We start from the raw sequence: 21,033 nt of genomic DNA, 5'->3' as shown, positions 1-21,033 counted from the left end.
ATATAAAAGCCTTTAGGGCCTTGGAAAGGGTTTTGATTTATATATATGGCTTTACCATTTCTAATAATTTCCTGAGATTAGAAGGACAATGCAGTTGAAATAGTGGTCATTGTTTAGCCACCATTTTCCTTAACAAATGAAGCTCCAATATATAAATTTGACAGATTTATAGAAAATTCTCCTTTTAATTCTGAGCTGTTGATAGTGCCAAATTTGTGGCATGGGATCTACATCTGGATAGAATGTCTTAAATAAGAAATACATTCAGTATCCAAGACTATGGCTGATAAATACCCTTCTAGTAAATTTTTTCTATAAATATTTTTAGCTGGAGGATTTTTTTCTATTTTTACTTTGAGTAATGCAAGGGCGGGGGGGGTGGTGGATGGAGTACAGGGCTTGGATATTTTATGTTTTTATGTTTATGGGAATTGCCAAACAATAGCCTTCTTTATTGAGATGATTCCTGTTCAGGAAAAATCTGAGCAGTTTATTGTGAGATGGAGAGATTACTTGGTTATTGCACCTTCTTCAAGCATGATGCTAAAGGTCTTTCAACTATGGATTTGGGCAATGTATTGAGACAAGTTGTTCCAGAGAATAATTCAGACATAAACCTATTGTGGATACCCAGGAGTTTGCTTCAAAAAACTACTATGAGAACAAACCTGGAAAGAAAGACCAGTATACTGATTTAGGCATGTAAATTTAGAATCCTAGAACATGAATTTCTCCCCTTCATGATGTTTTTTTAAAGTAGTCTCTGTAAGCAAAAGTCCTGTATATATATTAGAAGATCTACTGAAAATATGCTTACACTCTATACTAAATATAATTTTGCCATGATTGTTATTTATCATGCAGTTTTTGGATCTGAATCTCATCAGATTTTTTTTACTGCCCTTCAAATAAGACCAAAATATTTATAAGCACTAATTTGACTTTGATCTTAAAATCTCATTTGCCACCTGAGATGGTCTCCTCTGGCTATGTCCATGTTTCTGAGATTGAAGGACTTCCATTGAGAAAAAATGGGAGGCTGGAGGCTTAGCATTCGTGGCTATAGTTTCTTTTCCTTGTGAAGTTCTTCATTTGTGCTCTAAATATCTGGCAAATAAATTTTCAGGTGATAATGCTACAAAAAAGTGAAATGTAATTAGCAATCTCTATTTTACAATTATGGGAAAAAATGTCCATCATTGCTACATGATGCTTGGAAAAAACATTCTGCCAATCAACTGAAGGACTGTAGAGCAGCATGAATTTTTGAGAACTCAAGATTAACAAGGAGACTGGTACACTCAGCAGCCCCCAAGGTACTCTTCCTCCTGCTCGAGGTAGTTAACACAGAAAATACTTCAAGTCTGCTGTATGGAATTTCTGAGTTCCCGCCTACACAGTAAGTAAAACTGAAAACAGAATTAAATGAGGAAAATACCAATAAAAAAGTGAATTGCAGTTTTTAGACAACTTACTGCACCAGACTGAAATGAAGCATTTTTCAGCTTATTGCCATTTTTAATTCCCAAATACTTCAGAATGGTTAGCTCATCTACAGGGTACTGCAAAAAAAGACAGGTCAGTGATGAATCCTTTTCTAGATCTTAGGCAGTGAAACACAGGAAGTATTTTTTGCTTAATTACTTTGTGTGTTCTGTATATGAAAAATAATTTTCTAAAAAAGTACCAATTCTTTTTGTATTTCAGGATCGCCTTGACTCTTTAACTGAAGTTGATGATTCTGGACAGTTAACCATCAAATGTTCTCAAAATTACTTGTCCCTGGATTGTGGTATTACTGCATTTGAACTATCTGACTACAGTCCTAGTGAGGATTTGCTTGGTGCTCTGGATGATATGACCTCCAGTCAAGGGAAGGCAAAATCATTTGAATCCTGGAACTGCAGTGAGATGGATAAGGAATTTCCAGGACTTATCAGAAGTGTGGGTTTACTTGCAGTAGCAACAGATTCCATTGCTCCCCAGTGTAATGAAACATTGAAGGAGAAAGAAAATCCTGTACCTCTTTCAGCAGAAGATGGAGAAGAAAGCAAAGACAAGAAAGCATCACATGACCTCTCACTAGTATCTCCTTCTGCAAATTCCTCTCTTTCTAAAGGTGATTACTCTGAAAATGGTGTTTTACCTACAGACAGCAAAGCAGTTTCTGTATCAAAGAATCCAGAATGCAATCTTCCACAGCACACTGGGGAAAAAATCAAACACTGTGAAAATTCAACACCTAAGAGGTCCATAAGAGACTGCTTTAACTATAATGAAGACTCCCCTACGCAGCCTACGTTGCCAAAAAGAGGTCTATTTCTGAAAGATGATGTGTTTAAAGATTATATGGAAGCCAATGGTCTAAAAAGGCAAATCTCTCAAATAGTTAAAAATGAAATGAGTAGAAGTACACCCTCATTGTTAGATCCACCAGACAGGTCCAAGCTTTGCCTGGCTTTACAGTCGCCCTATACTAACAGCCCATCTGCAGTTAGTCAGTCGTACGATTGCTTAAATACAATAAGTGATAAAAATCTTGAGTACACAATAAATAATCACTTTAAAGACAGTCCCATAATTCTAGGAAAGTCTACTTTCTACACTAGTAAAGAAAAATCAAAGCACAATAAGTCTCATGATTCTCCAGAGAAAGTGAAAACTGACAGAACACCTGGAAGTATATGTAAAACAGCTCCATCAACACAAGGCAAGAAAAGAGGATGTTCTCTACAGAATGGGATTACTTCTCATAACTCTAAGTCTCTGGAGGAGACAGAAACAGATTCTTCTGCATCGTCAGATTCTTGTAACCAGAGAGATCCAAACGGGCAATCACAAGGTAAAGCTGAGCCCTTCAGTTCAGCAACGCATAGCCAAAAGAGTGCTTCTTCAGCTGGTTCTGAGCTTTCCAACTCATCCCCTCTTCTACTGAGAAGAAAGAAAAATAAAAGCTTATCCTCAACACCACATTATACTCAAAAAACCAGTAAGGACAGTAGTGAGGTGTGGTATGGATCTGATGAATATTTAGCACTTCCTTCACATCTCAAAGAGACTGAAGTATTAGCTTTAAAACTAGAAAATTTGACCAAGTTGCTGCCCCAAAAGCCCAGAAGGGAAACCATTCAAAACATTGATGACTGGGAGCTGTCAGAAATGAACTCAGATTCAGAAATGTATCCAACATACCAGACAAAAAAGCACAAAAAAAGGGGCAGAATTTCACCAAGTTCTTCAAGTGATATAGTATCCTCCTTAGGTGACAGTATTGAATCTGGGCCTCTCAGTGATATTCTCTCTGATGAAGATCTTTGTATGCCTGCATCTTGCATTAAAAAATACATTGAAGAAAAGTCAGAAAGAACTGCTGCCACTCAGCTCACTGGGAATGAGACTTCTCCTTCAAATAAATCAGCTTTAATTCATCAACTGATGCAAGATATACAACATCAAGAGAATTATGAAACCATATGGGAAAAAATTGAGGTAAGGCAATAATCCTATATTCTTTTGCTGTGTTCTTGAGAAGCCTGTATGTGGAGATGGAGCTGCTGGCAGGGATAGGGTTGCTTCTTGTTTTCTTTTAATGCTGAAAATAGTCTCATCCAGTGGCTGCTGGAAGTAGAGAACAGCAGCAGTTATTCTAATTATAATAGATTGAAGTTAACTTTAACTAACTCTACAGAATTTGCCTATAGTATTTTACTTACATCAATGCCTTTAAACTTGGTAAAACATTGTTTTACCAACACCACTTCTCTTTGCTGAGATTGGGTACATGACAAGTTATTTTTTGTAGGAAGGGAAAAATAAACATTAGAGAATCAGGGATCTTCATTGTATTTGAATGAAGCTATATTTAATATTGTCTACCTATTTTCTTCATTAAAAAGATTTGTTTTAGTCCAAGAATAGGAATTCCTTTCAAATTAAGTATAATAACAATATTTCTTTTTAATTACTTCTCTTCTCTTGCAGTGATTATTTTCCCTCCTGTGTTGGTGGAACTAAGTAAAAAACTAAAAAACTTTTTTTATTTACTTAAATAATCATTCTTAAATAATAGCAATGTATTAGTGCAATATGCTAGAGCAATAATTACATACTATTCCATTAAACTTCAGATGAGATGGGATTTTGTTGAGAAGTTTTTGAGAAAAAAGATAAACTTTGGAAAACGAAGAGAATTTGAATGAATAATCAGATAAAGACCTAGCCATCTCACTAATATAATTCTTAGATTACATTTACAGCAAATGTTTGTTTCAGTTTTCTGATGTGTTTGTCCTCCAGGCCACTGTAGAGAGCTCTTCAACTCAGAGCATTTCATGGCCATCCTCAACAGCATTTAAGTTTTCAGAAAAGAAAGATCCATCTCTATTAGATTTCAAAATGTTTTAAAATTCATAGCACATGCATTGGAGGGTGACATTGGCATCTAAATGCTAAATCTGATATCTGCAATATTATCAAGTTGTGTATGAGCTGAGGAAAAAAAAGGACTTGTTTTATGTGGCCAGAAAGTCCTTCTTACCAAGCATGATTTCTGTAACTTTTGAAGGCATGGGAAGTATTATGACTAGTAGGAAAATAGTTGAGCTAGAGAAGTTTGAGTATAAAGTCGGGGTAGAAAAATACGGAAAGTGAGATTTCTTCTTAAACAAATGAGGGTGCAGCAGCTGTCAGCTCTACAGGGCAGTGCTTAATGATGCAAGTTGCTCCTTCCATCTTCATGGGTGGGGTTCATCTTCCAGACTTTGATGAAAGAACTGTCTTTGTAAGTGCAAATTGTTTCTGTCTTTAAGTTTGTGTAGTGCTGAAAATTAGTCCATCTGAAGCTGGCAGATACAAGGCTCTTCATTCTGTGAAAGCAACAAAGCCCATCAAAGCTGCTTGTGAATACATAAGATGCTGTCTTTCAAATGACACTACAAGAGCCTGTTTAAGAATGGAATTGTTGAGTGTCTAGGGACCAGTGCCTTCCACTTGATGCTGACTTCTTTTGGCAAGAAACAGGTGGCAGAGAAACTTTTTGTATCATACTCTCAAATCATCATATTTATTTTTATCAAATTTTTAAAAAGGTAATTCTCTTTTGAGGGTCTATCTGTCTTTGTGTGATTCCTCGCAGCTGCAGTTCAGTCCTACCAGAATGGAGGAGTAAGAATCAGCTGTAACAACTGGCTGCAGCTGTAAACACTCTCTTCTTCTCCATACCCACCCTTTCCTCACCTCCTCTGTAGAGTGGATTGAGCTTGTGACAGCTGGTAAAAGTAGTTAGCTGTTCTGCGGCCAGAGTAAACCCTTCTAGGTAGTCACTCCAGGTGCTGCTCTTGTCCTTGAGGAACTTTACTGCTGCTGACACTGCTCCTTCTACAATTTCTCAGTGTTCCTGGTTGTGGTAAATGTTTGGAAAATGTTAATGTGGAGTTTGAAAATAGTCTTATGAAGTATGTTTGGCTCATAGTAAAAGAAGACCTTTAAACAGAAAGAAGAGCAGATGCAAGGAGGACTGCTAGGAAAAGAGAGAGAGAGAGAGAGAGAGAGCTCAGTATCCCATGCACTCAAAAGCAGCACATAAGTAAGCTTCATATTTCACTAAATATGCTTCCTGAATAGTGAATAAAAATAATCAGGTGAAAATGTTTTAAATACTTAAGAAAAATTATGCTACTTTAAAGAAATATAAGTTTTTCCCAAGCTGCTTATTTACTCAAGTTTTTCTATTGTTGCTAGTTATTAAATCTTCTGCTTGTAAGACTAGTTAAAAACCAATTTGTCACTTTTTCAAAAGCTCTAACCAAGGTAAATCCTGCCTCAGTGACAGCATGATGCCTTGCTGAGATACTTTAATTTGATATAAGTAATAAGAAAAGAGAAAATTCCTCTCTTAGGTGATGCTATGAAATATTGTGAACAAAAATTAACCTAAGTAAAAATACTGTACCTGTGTCACGACTAAGTTCTTTCTTTTTCTATATCTCCTGTTTCATAATTCCCTAAGACAAGAATCAAAAATGTGCCATTGCTTTTTTCAATTATTTTAAATTGGCAATTGCATTAATTCTGTTATCCAAGAAGATGTATCCCACTCGAAAAGGAGTTTCTTAATTTCACAAATACATGTCTTAGCAATAATTCAATACTGCTTTTGCTAGAAGCAGTTTTGTGCTGAAGAAGTCAGATCTGAAAGGTGAACTTCATTTTAAGTACAGAAGAAGCACGCTTATTCCCATTTGTAATCCAGTTACACTGGTGTAGATGTCTAGCATGATGTATTTTATTTATTAAGATTGTAAACAAAACTAAAATAACTTAGTCTTTCATTTTGGGATCACGACACCTTAGAAAAAACTGGCAGCCTCAAAATCATTGAAAGTCATGTTTTAGCTCGGTAATAGGAATAAAAAGGAAATTTTGGTATTTTATTATGATTATTATGGGAATAAATTTGAATTTGTATAAATCTGGTGATATCTTGATAGAAAGCAATTTGTTGAACATATGCTAAAGTACTTATTGGAAATTTTATTAATTTCTTAGTTATAGGAATGATAGTCATGGGCAGAAACTGATAAATTGTTATTTTTCGTACTTGCAGATTATGCAGATCTCCCTGCATGGGCATTATCGTCCTGTTAATCTTCCTGTCTGTCTACAGATAGAATTCTGCTCAACTGCCCCATTTGCTGCTACATAGGGCCAGTTTTTTCCTTTGCAATAAATATTGCATAATCTTGTCATATTTTGTCTTGCATTGCAGGTAACCCTTTGGCACATGCTTCTTGTATCCTTAGTAATGGGCACCTTCACTCTGGGGTGCAAAACAATTTATGTGGCTGTTTCTTTTATGTTTCAGAAATTACTTTTTGGAGTGAAATGTGAAAATGAGTGATCCCAAATTATGAAAGTTCCTCTCACTGTTTTATTTCAGCTTTTAGGAGCTACCCCAAATGAATTTTTAGAATGCAGATTAAGCTCTATATTTCCTGTTACACTAGCTGAAAAGGGAACAGATATAACAGCAGCATTCTCACAGATAATGCCAATAGAGTTCTTCACTATAAGAATTTGGCTGATTGCCACTTCTCACATGTAACACTAGGATGACAGAGTATCGGTTTCAGAATGCTTCAAGGTTTGCTTTCTGAAAGAAAGCTAAGTTTTCCTTAAAATCATATTAATAATTGGGTTTTTTCCCCCTTTTTTATGTGCAAACGGAAAAATTTGGAGCAGAAAATGATCTCAGACTGACCTAATGGCAATGCATTTTCAATCATTTTATATGAATAAAATACAATAACAATAAAGTAACCTTGTTCAGGTAGTTTTATCTCTTTCTCTAGAAACTGATACTAGATTGACTATACTGATATCCTTGTGCTGTAATCTGTGGTCATTGATAATTCCATCTACTTGTTTTTTTTGAGGACACTATCACAAAGGTTAAAAATGTAACCATTTGCAAGAGATGTGTTTGTTTTGTAGGCTTCAGGGTTAATCGTATGGAGGAAATTGCTGATTTTTTTTTGTTGTTGTTACATAGATTTATAGCTTATTTTATCACAGGCTCCATTTCTGCAAAAGGCCGCTGAATTTCCTCTGCAAGAAGAAATTTGATATCTATTGATCCCATATTTTCAGTTCATCACATTTCATAAATTTGCCCTGAACTCCACTGGCTCTATATTTTGTTTGGGTAGGCCAGTCAGACTTGGTTACCCACCTTCTTGATGTGATAAGGAGATAAAATAATGCTGCTCTACAAGTTTTTCAGCTGTCAGTTACAGCATGCCCCAGGGATCCTACAGCAAAGACATGGATAAAAATTTTACTGCTTTCCAGGACCCTGGCAGGCAACCCCTCACCCTTCTGCAACCATTTATCCCAACTGAACCTAGGATGCCCTAGTAGGGCAGAGATCCAAGACCCCTGTTTTAAATTGGAGTCATGGGAATAACTTTCCTGTTAAAAAGGAACTAAGGATCAGTGCAGCCTGCAGAGGAGACTGCAATATCATATCTAAACTTGTTACTGTGACAAATAGCAGGTCTGTTGGGATGGGAAAGATCTTCATTTTTAGAGAATAGTCAGAAAAAGTAACTAAATGATAAACTTCTGCAAGGGCTTAATGGACTTGTTAGAGCAAATTTGTGTTGGAGATGTGTCTGGAAGTCCATTTGAGTAGTGGAGAGCCAGTTTGCTAGAAAATAGTTGGAGAGCTGACTCAAAGGGGATTTGATTTGATTGAAAGGGGACAGAGTTGCTTCTGGACAGAGAATGGACTGAAAACACACCAGTACAGCTAAGGTTGAAGCTGGATTGCTTTAGGAGAAGTTTACTTGTGTTTGGGGGTGATTTTCATCATTAGGGAGAAAAGCTTGCACAGAGGTCAAATGCAGTTTGAGCTGTGGAGCTACGGTAGTGAAAAACTAATAGGAACTGATAACTCTGATGAAGCTTGGTAACAAAGAAAAACATGGAACCGAAATCAGTGATGTCAGAACAGGTGTAAAAATCAAACATAATCAACAGGGCACAGAACTGGCTTTTTTGGATTACCAGAGAAAGGATTTTTAAAGTGTTGTAGTGCTCCCCTTACCCCTCTTACTTTCAATAACTTAGTGCTTCTAATATTTGCTCTCTTAAAATAAGTTTATTTAAAATAAGGATTTCTTCATTTTCCTAACAGTGTGCTTGCCAAAATCTGTTCATTTCTGAATCTTACTTACACTGCTTCATACAATTTAGATTGAAATACTGCTTTGGTTGATGACCAGTTTATAAAAAACCCAGTAAGTGAAAGAGGTATCAGATCCAGAAATTCCTTGGCAGCTCTGCAGTTTTCTCAGCAGTCTTGCTGCTTGGTCCAGCATAATTGAAAATGTCATTTCACATTTTGTACTGAGACACAAGTTTGTGCTTTGCTGTTTTGAGTCTGATGATACTCCCTTGCTTCAAAAGCCCATGCCTCAGCTTTCAAGCTGGTCAAACCATTATTAAGCAATAACGTAGCATACATATGGAACTCTCACTTTCAGGCAGACAAATAGAGCTTTACTAGAAAATTATATTGAAATACAGTGAGCCCTCTGTTCCTCCAAAACAGTTCCTAACAGTTTGCTTGAATTTTAAACAGCTCCTCCAAGTACATTCACTTTTCTTTGGCATTTGCTTTACCAGAAATAGTTTGAGCAAGTTTGTAATCAGCAATTTTTGCAAAAAGTGGCAACTTCCATCTAAGCTGTGCAAATTCTGAATTATTACATCTCTAACTGACTGCAGGAATTATGCTTGCTTAATGAAACACATCTATTGTGAAGCATATGCTTGTTCAGAATGGTTTGAGTTTCCAATGTAAAGACCTCAGAATGACTTGGTAGTGAGTAGTTTTAGATCAGGGATTTTTTATATTCAGGATTTGGCAAGTCATTCCAAATAATTTGTGGTGGGGGGAAAGGATGGGAGGGGAAGACAGAGGAAGAGAAAGAAATAGAAAGAAATCTGCTCCCAAATAATTTTAGTAGCAATGATTTGAGGGTACGTCTTTACTAGTATTAAGAACTGGTGGTAGGGGATATGCCTACATCCAATGTTTGGCTCACATCTGATGTGAGACCTTTGGCTGCAAAAAGTCTCATAATTCTGTCCTTTTGTGTACATAGTTAGATGCCACAGGGCATTTAAGCTACAAACAGCTTAAATGAACCAAGGAGCAGCTGCTTTTGCATAAATGTTTCTGTGATCCATCCACTTCCATTCTTATGCAGTCACTTAGATCAGCTTTACGTGACCATTGGCTTTATGACCTAGAGTCATGTCTTAATCATCTGTACCACAGCCTAGACACAGGCTGGAACCAGAGCCATCCATGTTATTTTTTTATAACTGGAAATTTCTTGATATTGCTAGAGGATCTCTGGATCTCTGCTAACAGGCTAAGGGGTGTAAAAGACTTGAAGGTGGAGAGAGGGAACAGTAAGACCACAAGAGATGGACTTCTTGCTCTCATTGTAGCTAAGGATAGGCAGGAAGGTGCACAGTGGATGCCAGGTAACTTACCTGGATAGCCAACAGAGGCTCCAGGTTCAACAGGGATGCAGCTGTTTTTGGACAACGAATCACTGGTGACTTCAGGGTGATCTTATGATATACCTGTTTGTATTAGTGTGGAGACACTCTATTGTCTGTAATTGTTTAGTGCATTCAGTTTTCTCCTGAAGGTAGAGAAAGACACTCAGAAACCACTGAAGTAGGTTTGGGAGCTTTCAGAACACAGATAGAGTCAAATTGCTATTGGGAATTTACCTCAGTGTGAGTGTGGTGGTTTAAGAAGAATCTTCTGTTATTTAGGACTGAATCATCTGTAACTGCTGTCTTATAGGTGCAGGTGCTGGGGAGAAGTTTGGTTCATTATGAAGAGTTTGAGATAACTTCAGCTCTGTCCTGTTAATTACTTACTGTATTGATCTTATGGCTCCTTGAAGTGCCTCCATTATTAAACAGAAAACTATTACATTTGAAATTATGGCTACTAATATTCCCTTAAATATGGTAAATACAAAGGGATGAGAGAGAATGCTCACTGCTTTTTACATTCATAGGGGTATGCCTTTCACAATGTTTTAAGGTCTAACTGTTCTGTTACATAATATACTTAGTCTCTGGGCTACTCATGTTTTATGTATCTTCTGTGAGGAAGTACAGGATATTCCAGAAAGATACAGTATACCAAAATCACCATGCTCTATTCTAAATATTTAATTTTTTAAATAATACATTGCTACTAATTTCCACCTAAATCAAATTCCAGTCTATCTACTGTTAACACATCATTGCCTTAAAATGTGTACATGCTAGAGATGAGTCACAGGAAGACAAATGAGCAAGGGTCTTGAGAGGATTAACCTGAGAGGAAAGATCAAATCCACTTATATAAGATTATTGCATAACTTCTCAAAGTCTCTTTATATCTTTTTCATCTTGTGTGTCTTTATATATTTTGACAGCAACTACTTTTCTTTCCTTCATCCTTTCCAGTATCTTATGATCAGGAATGAACCATTAAATCATGTTGACTCTCAAATCACAGTTGTCATCATTAGGCATCAGAGTGAATATAATTTGTGGTAAATATGGTCAGGAAACTGTCTCTCAGAGGCTTGTTTCAGACTGTCTGTCTGCTTATGCAGGTTTTCTTTATTTATTTTGAAAGTAACCAAAAAGGCAAAAACCCTATTTTCTTGCCTTTGCTTCAGGATTTGGAGCAGAGATGATAAACCTCACAAACAGCTGAGACATCCTTTGTGTATCAAACTGGAGTTGTATCTGAATTTTCCTAAATTGTTAGTAATGACTTATTTTGATCACTGACTCACGTTCAGGTCAAGTAAGGTTTTCCCAAGCGAGAGCCAAATTTGCTTCTGGTTTCCTTTGGCCAGTGTTTGGAGTCTTTCCAGGCTGACACTGGAGAACCACCAAGCAGACAGATTTTTGGTAGTAGACAGTGTAGACGTTCAAGTCACAGTAACTTAATATTACTAAGTCCTTTTTCTCTGCTGATGCCAGCATGTGACTACAAGAATGTTTCCTCAGTGAGCTAAGTAAGACCAAAGACACACAGGGTAATTTAAAATCATCTGCTGCACCAGTAGGTGCAAGAGAACTATAGCACCTAACCTAAAAATATCTCAAGTAAGTCCAAACTAGGGTCATGTATTGTAGTGCAAAGCTCTTACAGCTTTGTAGAGGTAGAGAAAACCAGGAAAAAAATATAGTGAATGCGTTAAAACCAGCAAAGCTTCTGCAATTAAAAATAAAGAACACAAAAGGAAACAAGACCTGAGATTGTTTTTTAATTTTGTTCTGTAAATATATCAAAATCTGGGGATAAAAAATGGTCAGAATTAGGGCCTAAAGAGGGTGTAAAGGAAGGCCCCCTAGAGACCGCTAAAAAAAGAAGCTATCTAAAATGGAAAGTTGATGAATTAGGAAGCAAATGAAAAGCAGTTAATGGAGGAACTAATAGTGACAGGATTTCTTTGGAGACTGCAGGTGAACAGGAACCGAGTGCATAACAGGAGGCTAAATGAGGGAACTAGAGGAATAATAATGGAGTAAAGAGAAGAGGTGGTGAATCTTAATCTCTCCTCACTGTTGCCATATTTAGCAAAGAGTGGCAATCACCATTTCCCTATTTTTAAATTCAGAAATATTAACTGCAAAACAAGTTCATGGGTCAAAGAATTACAATATCTCTTGTGAGGTGACAGACTTAACCTCTTCTAACCAATTAGCCTTGAAAAATAGGAAATGCTGAATTAAACTTTCTGATTTTGAGGGGGGATGGTGGTCATTATATCTTAAGTCATGTCAGTGATGCAGCAGAGGTCAGTATATTTAGCACTTGCCCACAAGCAAACAGCATCTGTTCTATTTTAGTAAAAAGTGATTTTTTCCTTCCTTTTCGAAAACTTTCAGACATGGTGATATATTGCCCTCTTGAGGCTTTAACTGGTTACTGCAGTTGTTTTACAGCTGTTTTATTTCCTTCTGAAATGAATGAGCTCCGCGCAACTTGACAAACGTGGTTGTTAGAAATTCGGAGAATAAATAAATCATAAGCTAGAAAATTTCCCCCCTGTTAGTAGCATTTTGGCTCTAATGTAGTCTCCAATAACTTTTTTGCTATGTATTTTAGCTCAACAAATTTAATTTTGAAATAGAGAACTAGAGTTATATTATTTAAATAAACAGTGTGTGCCCTTTGTGACCATCAGGTCAAGAATATAGTGGCTTTCTTTCTTTTTCTATCACTTACTGGCTAACTTACTGAAAATTTTATGTAAAAATAATGAGCATAACTTTTATTCAAAAGGCACTGAAAATCCCATGGAGTTAATTTTGTGCTATGGTTTAAGGGTATAAAATGTGGCTAATTTCATTCTTTTATGTGATTTATTCTTTGTTTGGGAAAATGTAGCATTTTGGAACTTCACAAAGCATTGTTTAATTGACATCATTCCACTCAGACTTCAGGCTACAGGAGCAACCATGGTATGTGTATATCATGTGTACCTTTCGAGGAATTAAATGCTTGGGGAATGAGGTTCATTTCTAGCAACTATGGGATCAAAGAGTAAAGAAATGTTGAGACCAGTTAGAGGAGGTGCCAGCATGGCTCAAACTGAGTGTTCTCCAGTGCCCAGCACATGGCACAAGGTAGCAGCTGACCATCAGCTGGAAATAGCAGCTGCACAAGGGCGTCCTACCCCAGTCCACCCTCTGAAGCTCAAACACTCAGGGTATGCAAACCAAGGAATGATGGTCACCCATAACTGCTTATTTTTCAGAGCAGAATAAAGCTTTATATTAAGCCGTTACAAAGGCCATAATATGGAAAAAATTGTAAATGGAGATTAGTTTGTCTTTTGGATGCAGTTCATCTCATAATCAATACATACATTAGCTGTAAAAAAAATCTGAAAATAAATTATGTTGTCAACACAACATTTAAAATAATTACATGAAGAGGAACTGCAGTACTTCCAAATACCCTTACATCACTGTAAGTTGCTTCAACATCCACAGTTATATTGGCAGCACTTTTAGACAAAGCGCATCAGACTAAGTCCCAAATTTGCTGAAAATTAAGATCCCAATTAGAGACTTCCATTATCCTTAGAGTTTGGTTTAAAGTTGCTGAATAACAAACATTTCAAATTGAAAGAAAGAGAACAGTGCTCATCAGGAGACTTGATTTTAGGTTTACCTGTAGAATAAGTAATAAATTTTTACTTATGGACAAGAGGTCCTGAACTAACTTCTACATTTTCTATTCCAGTTTAGAGTGCACAAAAAAAAAAAAAAAAAGGAATTTGGGACTGTGAAGTTGATGTGAATTTACTGCAGCTTTGTGCCACTATCCTTTATACAGTACATAACAGCTCATTTTGGTGTCTGGCATTTTTACCAAAGACAGGCCCCTCTCCTGTGCTGTTCTCATGGTCCCTTCTAAATCCAGACACTCCTTCCTGCTGCTGCTGCAGAAAAGTCCCCCTTTTCTGGGAATTACTGGCATCATCTTTCTTGGCTCAGGCAGATTTATTTGCTGTTCTTGTCCTTTTCTTGATACATCCTTGGCTACAAATTTCTGGAGACATTCTTGCTCCCTGGTTTACTGAGTGAAGCAGGAATACATAACCTAAAAACATTTACGCGTCTTAGCTGAACTCTAGATATGGTAAGTCTTTGACTTAGACAGGGTCACATGAAAGTATAAGCTAAAAAGGCTTTACTTTGGTGTATTTGAGACTGTGATACATAAGTGAAGACTTATCCTGTATTAGAAGATGTTTTGGCATCTTTGTTTCCTGGCTGCTGCTTAGACCTCCTGAATTTTATATAGAAAAGAAATCACTCAGAAAAAAGTTAAGAGCAGTGAGAGTTTCTGTAAGACATGACCAATAAAAGACATTGCTCTTTGTAAATAAATATATTTTCAGAAATTATATGTCAATCCTGGTAGTATGATGAACTTTGAAGACCAGACTTGTATGATCCTTCAGAAGTTTGTACATTACTCAGATCACTCAATATCATGGTTTCTGATTGTTCCATTTTTAACTCTCAGAGCTTCTGCCTGCCTGTTTTATTGCCTAAGGCCCAAAGAATGTCACACTTTTTTGTTTAAACTAACTCTAAATACCTATCTTTCCTTTTCCTTTTATTTCCTCCTCCTCCATTTTCCTCCCTGCATATGCCTCATTTCCTTATATTCTGTTTATTCTATTTCTGCCTCATTTTCAGGGCTCTTGTTATCCTTCAGCTCATGTGTTTCTCCTTTCTGCTGCTTGTACTATCCACTCCATAGTTTCAATACTGTTTCCTCAGGAGCCTTTTTCCAGTCAACCCCAACAATTCAGCCAGACTCAGAATGCTGAACGAGTTGAGTGCTAGAAATATTTTAATACAGATTCACAGTGTAGAGGTTTTCTGATAAAAGCCGTGACTGATTAGAACAGTGGAAAGCATTTGCTTCTTTAGCCGATACCTGTGTGCCTGCATAAGCCAGTGGGGGTGAAGCTTGCCTGTGGACAGGGATGGGTTTTGGTCAGTGTCCCTCCCACTCATCCCGGCGGCTCAGCGGCGCTGGCAGGCGGCACTCGCTGCGTCCACCAGAGGGCTCATGCCCACTGCCCCACCTTGAAAATAGCTGGGAGTCAAAGTAGTGGGCATGATAACTTAGGAGGCAGATAAGCAGAATTACTGTCTGTCATTCAGGATGTGAATGCATATGTAAGATTTTTCCACACCAAGAAGGATGTGCTCATTTACTTAGTCCCTGGGAGTTCTTTGAACCTCACACTGCTTTTTAGGTACTGCACCCATATTTTCTCACCCTGTCCTCAATCCTCACCTTAATGAATGTAGGAAGCCTAAAACATTGTCTGGCTCTGTTCCAGAGCATTACATCTCAGGTGAGATGCATGGCCACGTCAGCATGAGGAGAGGCCAGCAGCCGTTGCCATCAGAGCAGATGGCATCTCTGGAGGTTTACAACCAGGTCATACTGCTGTTCATTTTATACCAGAGGATTCCTTAAATGACAGAAGAATCAGAGGTTCTTGTCCTTCTGCTTCCTTCTCTCTGCCAGTCCCCCCTGCTCTTCAACCCATTCAAAGTCACAATGACACTGGCTTTTCCTCTGCTGCTGTATTGTATTCCTATGCACAGCTCTCTTGGCCTCAGGGCTACATGGTTCTCCCCAGCATTGTCTTTCCAGCCCATGGATTTTGTTTCTGTGGTTCTGGGTGTTCACTGATCCTTCAAAAGGCCAGGGGAAATGTTACCAGCGGTGTTGGAAGTTTCTCTGCTAATCTAAGAATATACATCTCAGGAACAGGGTTCAGGAAGCATTTGGCTTAGTTTTCCCGTATTTATCTTTGCTCCACAGTGAATCTGCTGGTACTTAGAAGATCCCTTTTTTAGATCTTGCAAGTTTCAAACAGCAGTAAAGGCCTTGTGATAGTACTTTAAAGGGAGAGTAGATCTTCACCTTGAGCCAAAGGTAAGACAAAGTATACAGTAAAGAAAGAATTATGTTTGTAGCATCATGGAAAAGTTTAAGTATCTACAGAGATACATTAAGGAATTATTTTTAATATTCAGGTTAGCATAACCTGCTCTTTGTCTAGAAGCAGAAACAAAGTCAATAATCCCATTGGGGCAGTGAACTTTCTATTGCACAATTGGATGCACTGTCTTCAAATATATCCCTTTATAATGGGTTAAAAAGTAACAGTTCACATGTTTCTCTTCACTTTTCATGCTTTTAAAGCAAATTCTATCTTTATGGTTCTGGCTCTTTTACCTAGAAGGCTTTAGGAAACTGAGAAATTAAAAATCTTTTTTGCTATTCCTGCTCTAGTAAGAATACAGTATGGAAAAATAGCTTGGACTCTAAACCAGGAAAAATAATGAGCCAGTGACCATCTTGCGGTTATGGAACAGAAAGTTCCATAACCATATAATTCATGGCCAATTCAATAGATGCCCATTAGGGAAAATGCATTTAATAATAATTTCTGTGTGTGATAGTTGGGCACAAAGCCTAGAGGGGGCACTGATGAAAGATTTGTATAATTCAACAGTCTTTAAAATTCTTAACTAGACAGTACATAGTAGAATTTGTTTTGTCTTTACATGGATGTCCACTAAGATAAGTATTTGATCTTTATCTTTTACCAGTTTGGAGGGAGCATTTAAGGCACACATTCTCATAAACTGGGGTTATTGAGTAAATGTGGCACTTTAGGAGAAAGCCACCAAGTTCTATTTCTGAATAGTTTGTGAATATATCCTGAACCGCATGTTAAGTATTTCCATCCTACTGATGTGTTTGGTCAGTTGTATGTTTCTGTGAGGTCACTGCCTGTCACAGAATCTTGACAATATCACACAAAGAATATTTTCCATTGTGGCATCTTGATTCCTTGGGGATCCCTAACATCTGTATTGCTAATGGTTTTATTGTTGCCTCTGGCTCTACCTCCAATTAAATTGACCGTGGCAGTTTGTTGCAGCCTCATCCTCTTGAGTACCTGGATTTCTTTGACTTACCTTTGCCTATGAAGAAAGTGCACTTTTATCCTTTTGAAAATAAAGTCCATGGGCAGGAATGTGTTCCTCCTGAGACTAATATGCAAGTCCTTTTGTGGTTAGACAAAGGGTTTTCTTAATGTATTCTGTGATAGAAGTGCCCTAAGAGCCAGCCCATCCTTGTACACAGACACCTCTGTGAGCTCAGTCTTTTTGTAAATTGGGAACAAACTTTACAACACTGTCTGCTTGCAACAAAATTGGGCATTCATTTTTAAGCACACAGCCTCATAACCAATTCTTTTAAGAAGAGAACTCCCTTTGTGCAATAAAAGGGAAGGTAGAGAGAGAAAAAAGGTCTGGGGTAGTGATTTAATAAGCACTGCTGTCTGGTGCTTCCACACTGAGGCTTGTGGAACAGAGTAGACCTTCCACCATCACACTTAGCTATCATAGCAGATAATTTTAGTATGTTTGCATTTAATGGTTTGGTGCATTGCTTTAATTCTGATTTTAATCTTACTTTAGGTCATTAGAACGTCTTTGTACTTTTAGAAATGCAAGGACCAGAAGTGTCTTAAGTATAAGCCAGCATACATGTAAAATGAAAATGTAAGACTAATAAATTGAGTGGTGTTAAAACTGTATAGCTTAAAATTACAAGCCAAAAAGATGAAATAAATTTGCTACCTGTGCCACATATGCACAATAAATATGGGATTTTCTTTCCTTAAAATGGAAACCCAAAATTTGATCTAGGATGAGTACCACAATACTTTTCATAATGGTGCTAGTTGGCTGCAGTTGCTTTCTCTCTTTCATGGCATAATTTTGCAAAATTAATTTTGGTATATGCACTTCCTTAAGTACGTATATCCAAATTCCCCATCTAAAGGAATCCCATATCAAAAATCTACTAAAACCATCTAAGATGCTGCGGCTTTTAGTGTATCAACCACAATTTTAAAAAAATTGTATGTTTCTAAATTCTAGTTTTTGGTAACTCTAAATGTGCTTTTGGAGTAAAGCTCAAAACTACAGAACTGGGCTTTGGTTTACTTCCATTCTAAATGTGGTCTAATAAAAGCTGGACTTGTAAAGTGATAGCTGCAGCTGAGATAGAAACTTCCTCTTTTCCCATTCCATTCAATTAATGAAAGCTGAACTTCAAAGTCTAAATGAGATCATTTGAAGTGCTAAAATTATTGAACACCAGAACTGTTTACTTTCCTATCTGACCAAAAAAAAAAAAAGAGAGAGCTTGTAATGTAAAAGTAAAATTAAACCACTGAAATGAAGCTAGGAAACTTTAAAAGTTCTAGTGCAAGAAGTGGTGTTAACCTAGCTGTGAGGCATTCGTGCATAGTTTTAAGTGACTCACTTAATAGCCAACACATTTTTTTCATGACTGTGATAGCAAAAGCTTTTCTGGGAGGTCTTAGTTGTGTGCTGCTCAGAAAATTGCAACCCAATGAGAAAATGTCTGAGCAACACCCCTGACAAGCATGCAAATATGCAAAGAGCCTTTCTATAGTCTCATAAGCACTTATGTTATCAGTAGCTTTCTAGTTATCAGAAGTTTTTTAGTTGGTCAACTCCGTGTTATTTTACTATTTTATTATAGGCAGCCTATAATATTTCTCCTGGGCTCTACTTTCTCTGTTTAGACCATGTGCATTGGCTGTGCAACCAAGTCCAGGAGCATAGCTATGACCAGCAGATACCAAAACCTGCTTGATTGACTTATTTGATGGCAGTAACATCATCGTTGGGTCTGTTGCTGCAAACTAGGAAGTGGAAAGTTAATGGATATATATTTCTAAAAGAGGATGGATGGTCTTTGGCCAGAGATGGGGTGAGCTTCTGAAATTCAATAGGAAAGCATAGGAGGGGGACTGTGGAAGCTGGAGAAATATAGGGAGTGAGGAAATCCTGGTCCATGCCAAGAGGGGTTAATGGAGTGCGGGTAATGAGCAGTGAGGTGTGCTGAACAGCCATCATGATTAGGGAGGAATATCTAAACACAGACCATCAAACAGGAAAAAGTGATGAAGTTAGGTACAAACTGCTTGGTTGCCAAAGACTACCTATTTCTGTGTTCATTAAAAGTATTCAATTTTTATGATGTACATTTGGGATAGACAGAACACGCACAGTCCTATCAAATGTAATGAATTGCACGTGAGATTTCTTCATCTGTCCACCTCTGTAGCCCTCACCCTCATGCTCCAGGGTTTCTTGTACTGGCAGCACGGCACTGCAGCTGCTTTCCTGCTCCGTTATCCCACATACCAGAAAAAACCAGGCTGCCTAAACCAAGATCCTTTGTGCAGCTGTACTGGGTGTAGGGAGCCCTGCAGCCCTGTGCAGCAGGTGGACGATACAAGATCTGTATCTTTCATATGCCGTTATATTTAACAGAGGGTTAAGGTAGGGTAGGAGGCACAATTCCAGGCACAATTCCAGGCACATCCTTCCTCAGCCCAATGTCCATGCATGCCTTTGGCCTCTGACCTGATCCATCCCTGCCCTCTTTGCATGACTCAGCAAGTGAATTCTCATTCTTGTGATTAAAAAAATTTGAGAATTCTGGTCATTAATAAAGAAGTCTCAAGATATTTTGTTAAATTCTATCAAATTTATTTTTAATATTTCAGTTAATTATTTAATTCCTTAGTTGTACAGAACAATTGAATTAAGTATATTTTAATTCTATAAGATAATTGAGAAGACACACTGAGTTAAGCTTCCCCCCCCCCCCCCCCCAACTTAGAACTGTCTTTTTCATTCTTATCTATCCAGAGAAAATAGAATTAGACCACAAAAACCCCCAACTTTGTGCCAAATTTCAAATTATGCCATTTTTGTTCTAGCTTTTTTTCTGGGTTGTGTGATCAGGACTTTCTTCTTCCCCCTTGGAGAATCTGTAAAATTGTCATGAAACAAAATGGAAAGCTGAAGGTTTTAAAGGTCAACGTTTAAAAATTTCCCATGTGGGGTATGGCTTTATCATTATCTGCAAACTTTACTACAGAAGCAGTTACAAATCATCCAATAACAAACAGAAACATTTGTTTCTGTACTAAGTACTGTAAACTAAGAATAACTTTATGTAGTAGGAGCTCAACTTTTTTTGTCTAGCTTGCTAGCACAGTGCAAAACTATTATATTTGCAAAACTGAACCAGCTGGTGTAAAGGCAGAGACTGGATTATACTGGTACGTCTTTTTTACTGTTCTGTTCCCTTCTATTCTCCCTGAGGAATTAATGTACAGTAATTTTTAGCTTCGATGTAGCCAGCTATGAGTTTTCAACTTCCAAGAAGTTTTGATGGAAGATACAATATTTTAACTTCCTGTTAATTTCTACTAAAGTACAAGGGTAGATTTTACAGTATTTTTATTGTAGCGTGATACTCTTTAGATCAGACCCTTAAACAGGAAAAATCAGCATACCTTCACTGAAGTTTATACCTGTTGAAACTTTTTCCCATCTTGAAAATGATGAAGAAAACATATCTAGAGAAAGAAAAACATAGTCTTAATTAGAAAAAGCAGAAAGGTAAGAAGCGTCTATAAAGGGATGTTAAGTGTTTTCGTGGGTATCTTATTAAGTGAAGAGAAAAAAAATGTCCTGCGTTGGTTAGAATTTGTCATCCTATGAATTTATTTATTTCCCTGAGTATTCCTGGATTTGGATTTAGGATTGCCTATTAAGCTTTGTCCTTTGTTTTAATATAATTTATCTTGTAATCTGGTTTTAAACCATAGTTTCAGCTCTGTGAGAGTCTCACAATAGATTTTCTGCATTGTAAGACAATATTTTCTGCATTATTTTTTAGAACTGGTTTTGTCTAAACCTTTTATTTAAAATGTATATCCTGGGAAACATTCGAGATGATAAGAAGAGGAACTGTTCTAATCCTGTTTG

General features: G+C 37.2%; 1 protein-coding gene across 4 annotated transcripts in view; it reads left to right on the top strand.

Annotated features, from left to right (window-relative positions):
• AKAP6 (A-kinase anchoring protein 6) overlaps positions 1 to 21,033 on the top strand; it is a 269,501-nt gene that overhangs the window by 88,882 nt on the left and 159,586 nt on the right. For all 4 annotated transcript variants that reach the window (XM_048306921.1, XM_048306920.1, XM_048306922.1 and 1 more), the window contains exon 4: positions 1,708 to 3,489. In XM_048306921.1, coding sequence (XP_048162878.1) covers positions 1,708 to 3,489 — 1,782 coding nt within the window. The remainder of the gene's footprint in view (positions 1 to 1,707; positions 3,490 to 21,033) is intronic.

The sequence above is a fragment of the Corvus hawaiiensis genome, chromosome 6 (genome assembly GCF_020740725.1).
Source record: "Corvus hawaiiensis isolate bCorHaw1 chromosome 6, bCorHaw1.pri.cur, whole genome shotgun sequence".
Classification (NCBI taxonomy): domain Eukaryota; kingdom Metazoa; phylum Chordata; class Aves; order Passeriformes; family Corvidae; genus Corvus; species Corvus hawaiiensis.
This window is presented reverse-complemented; position numbering and strand designations above follow the sequence as displayed.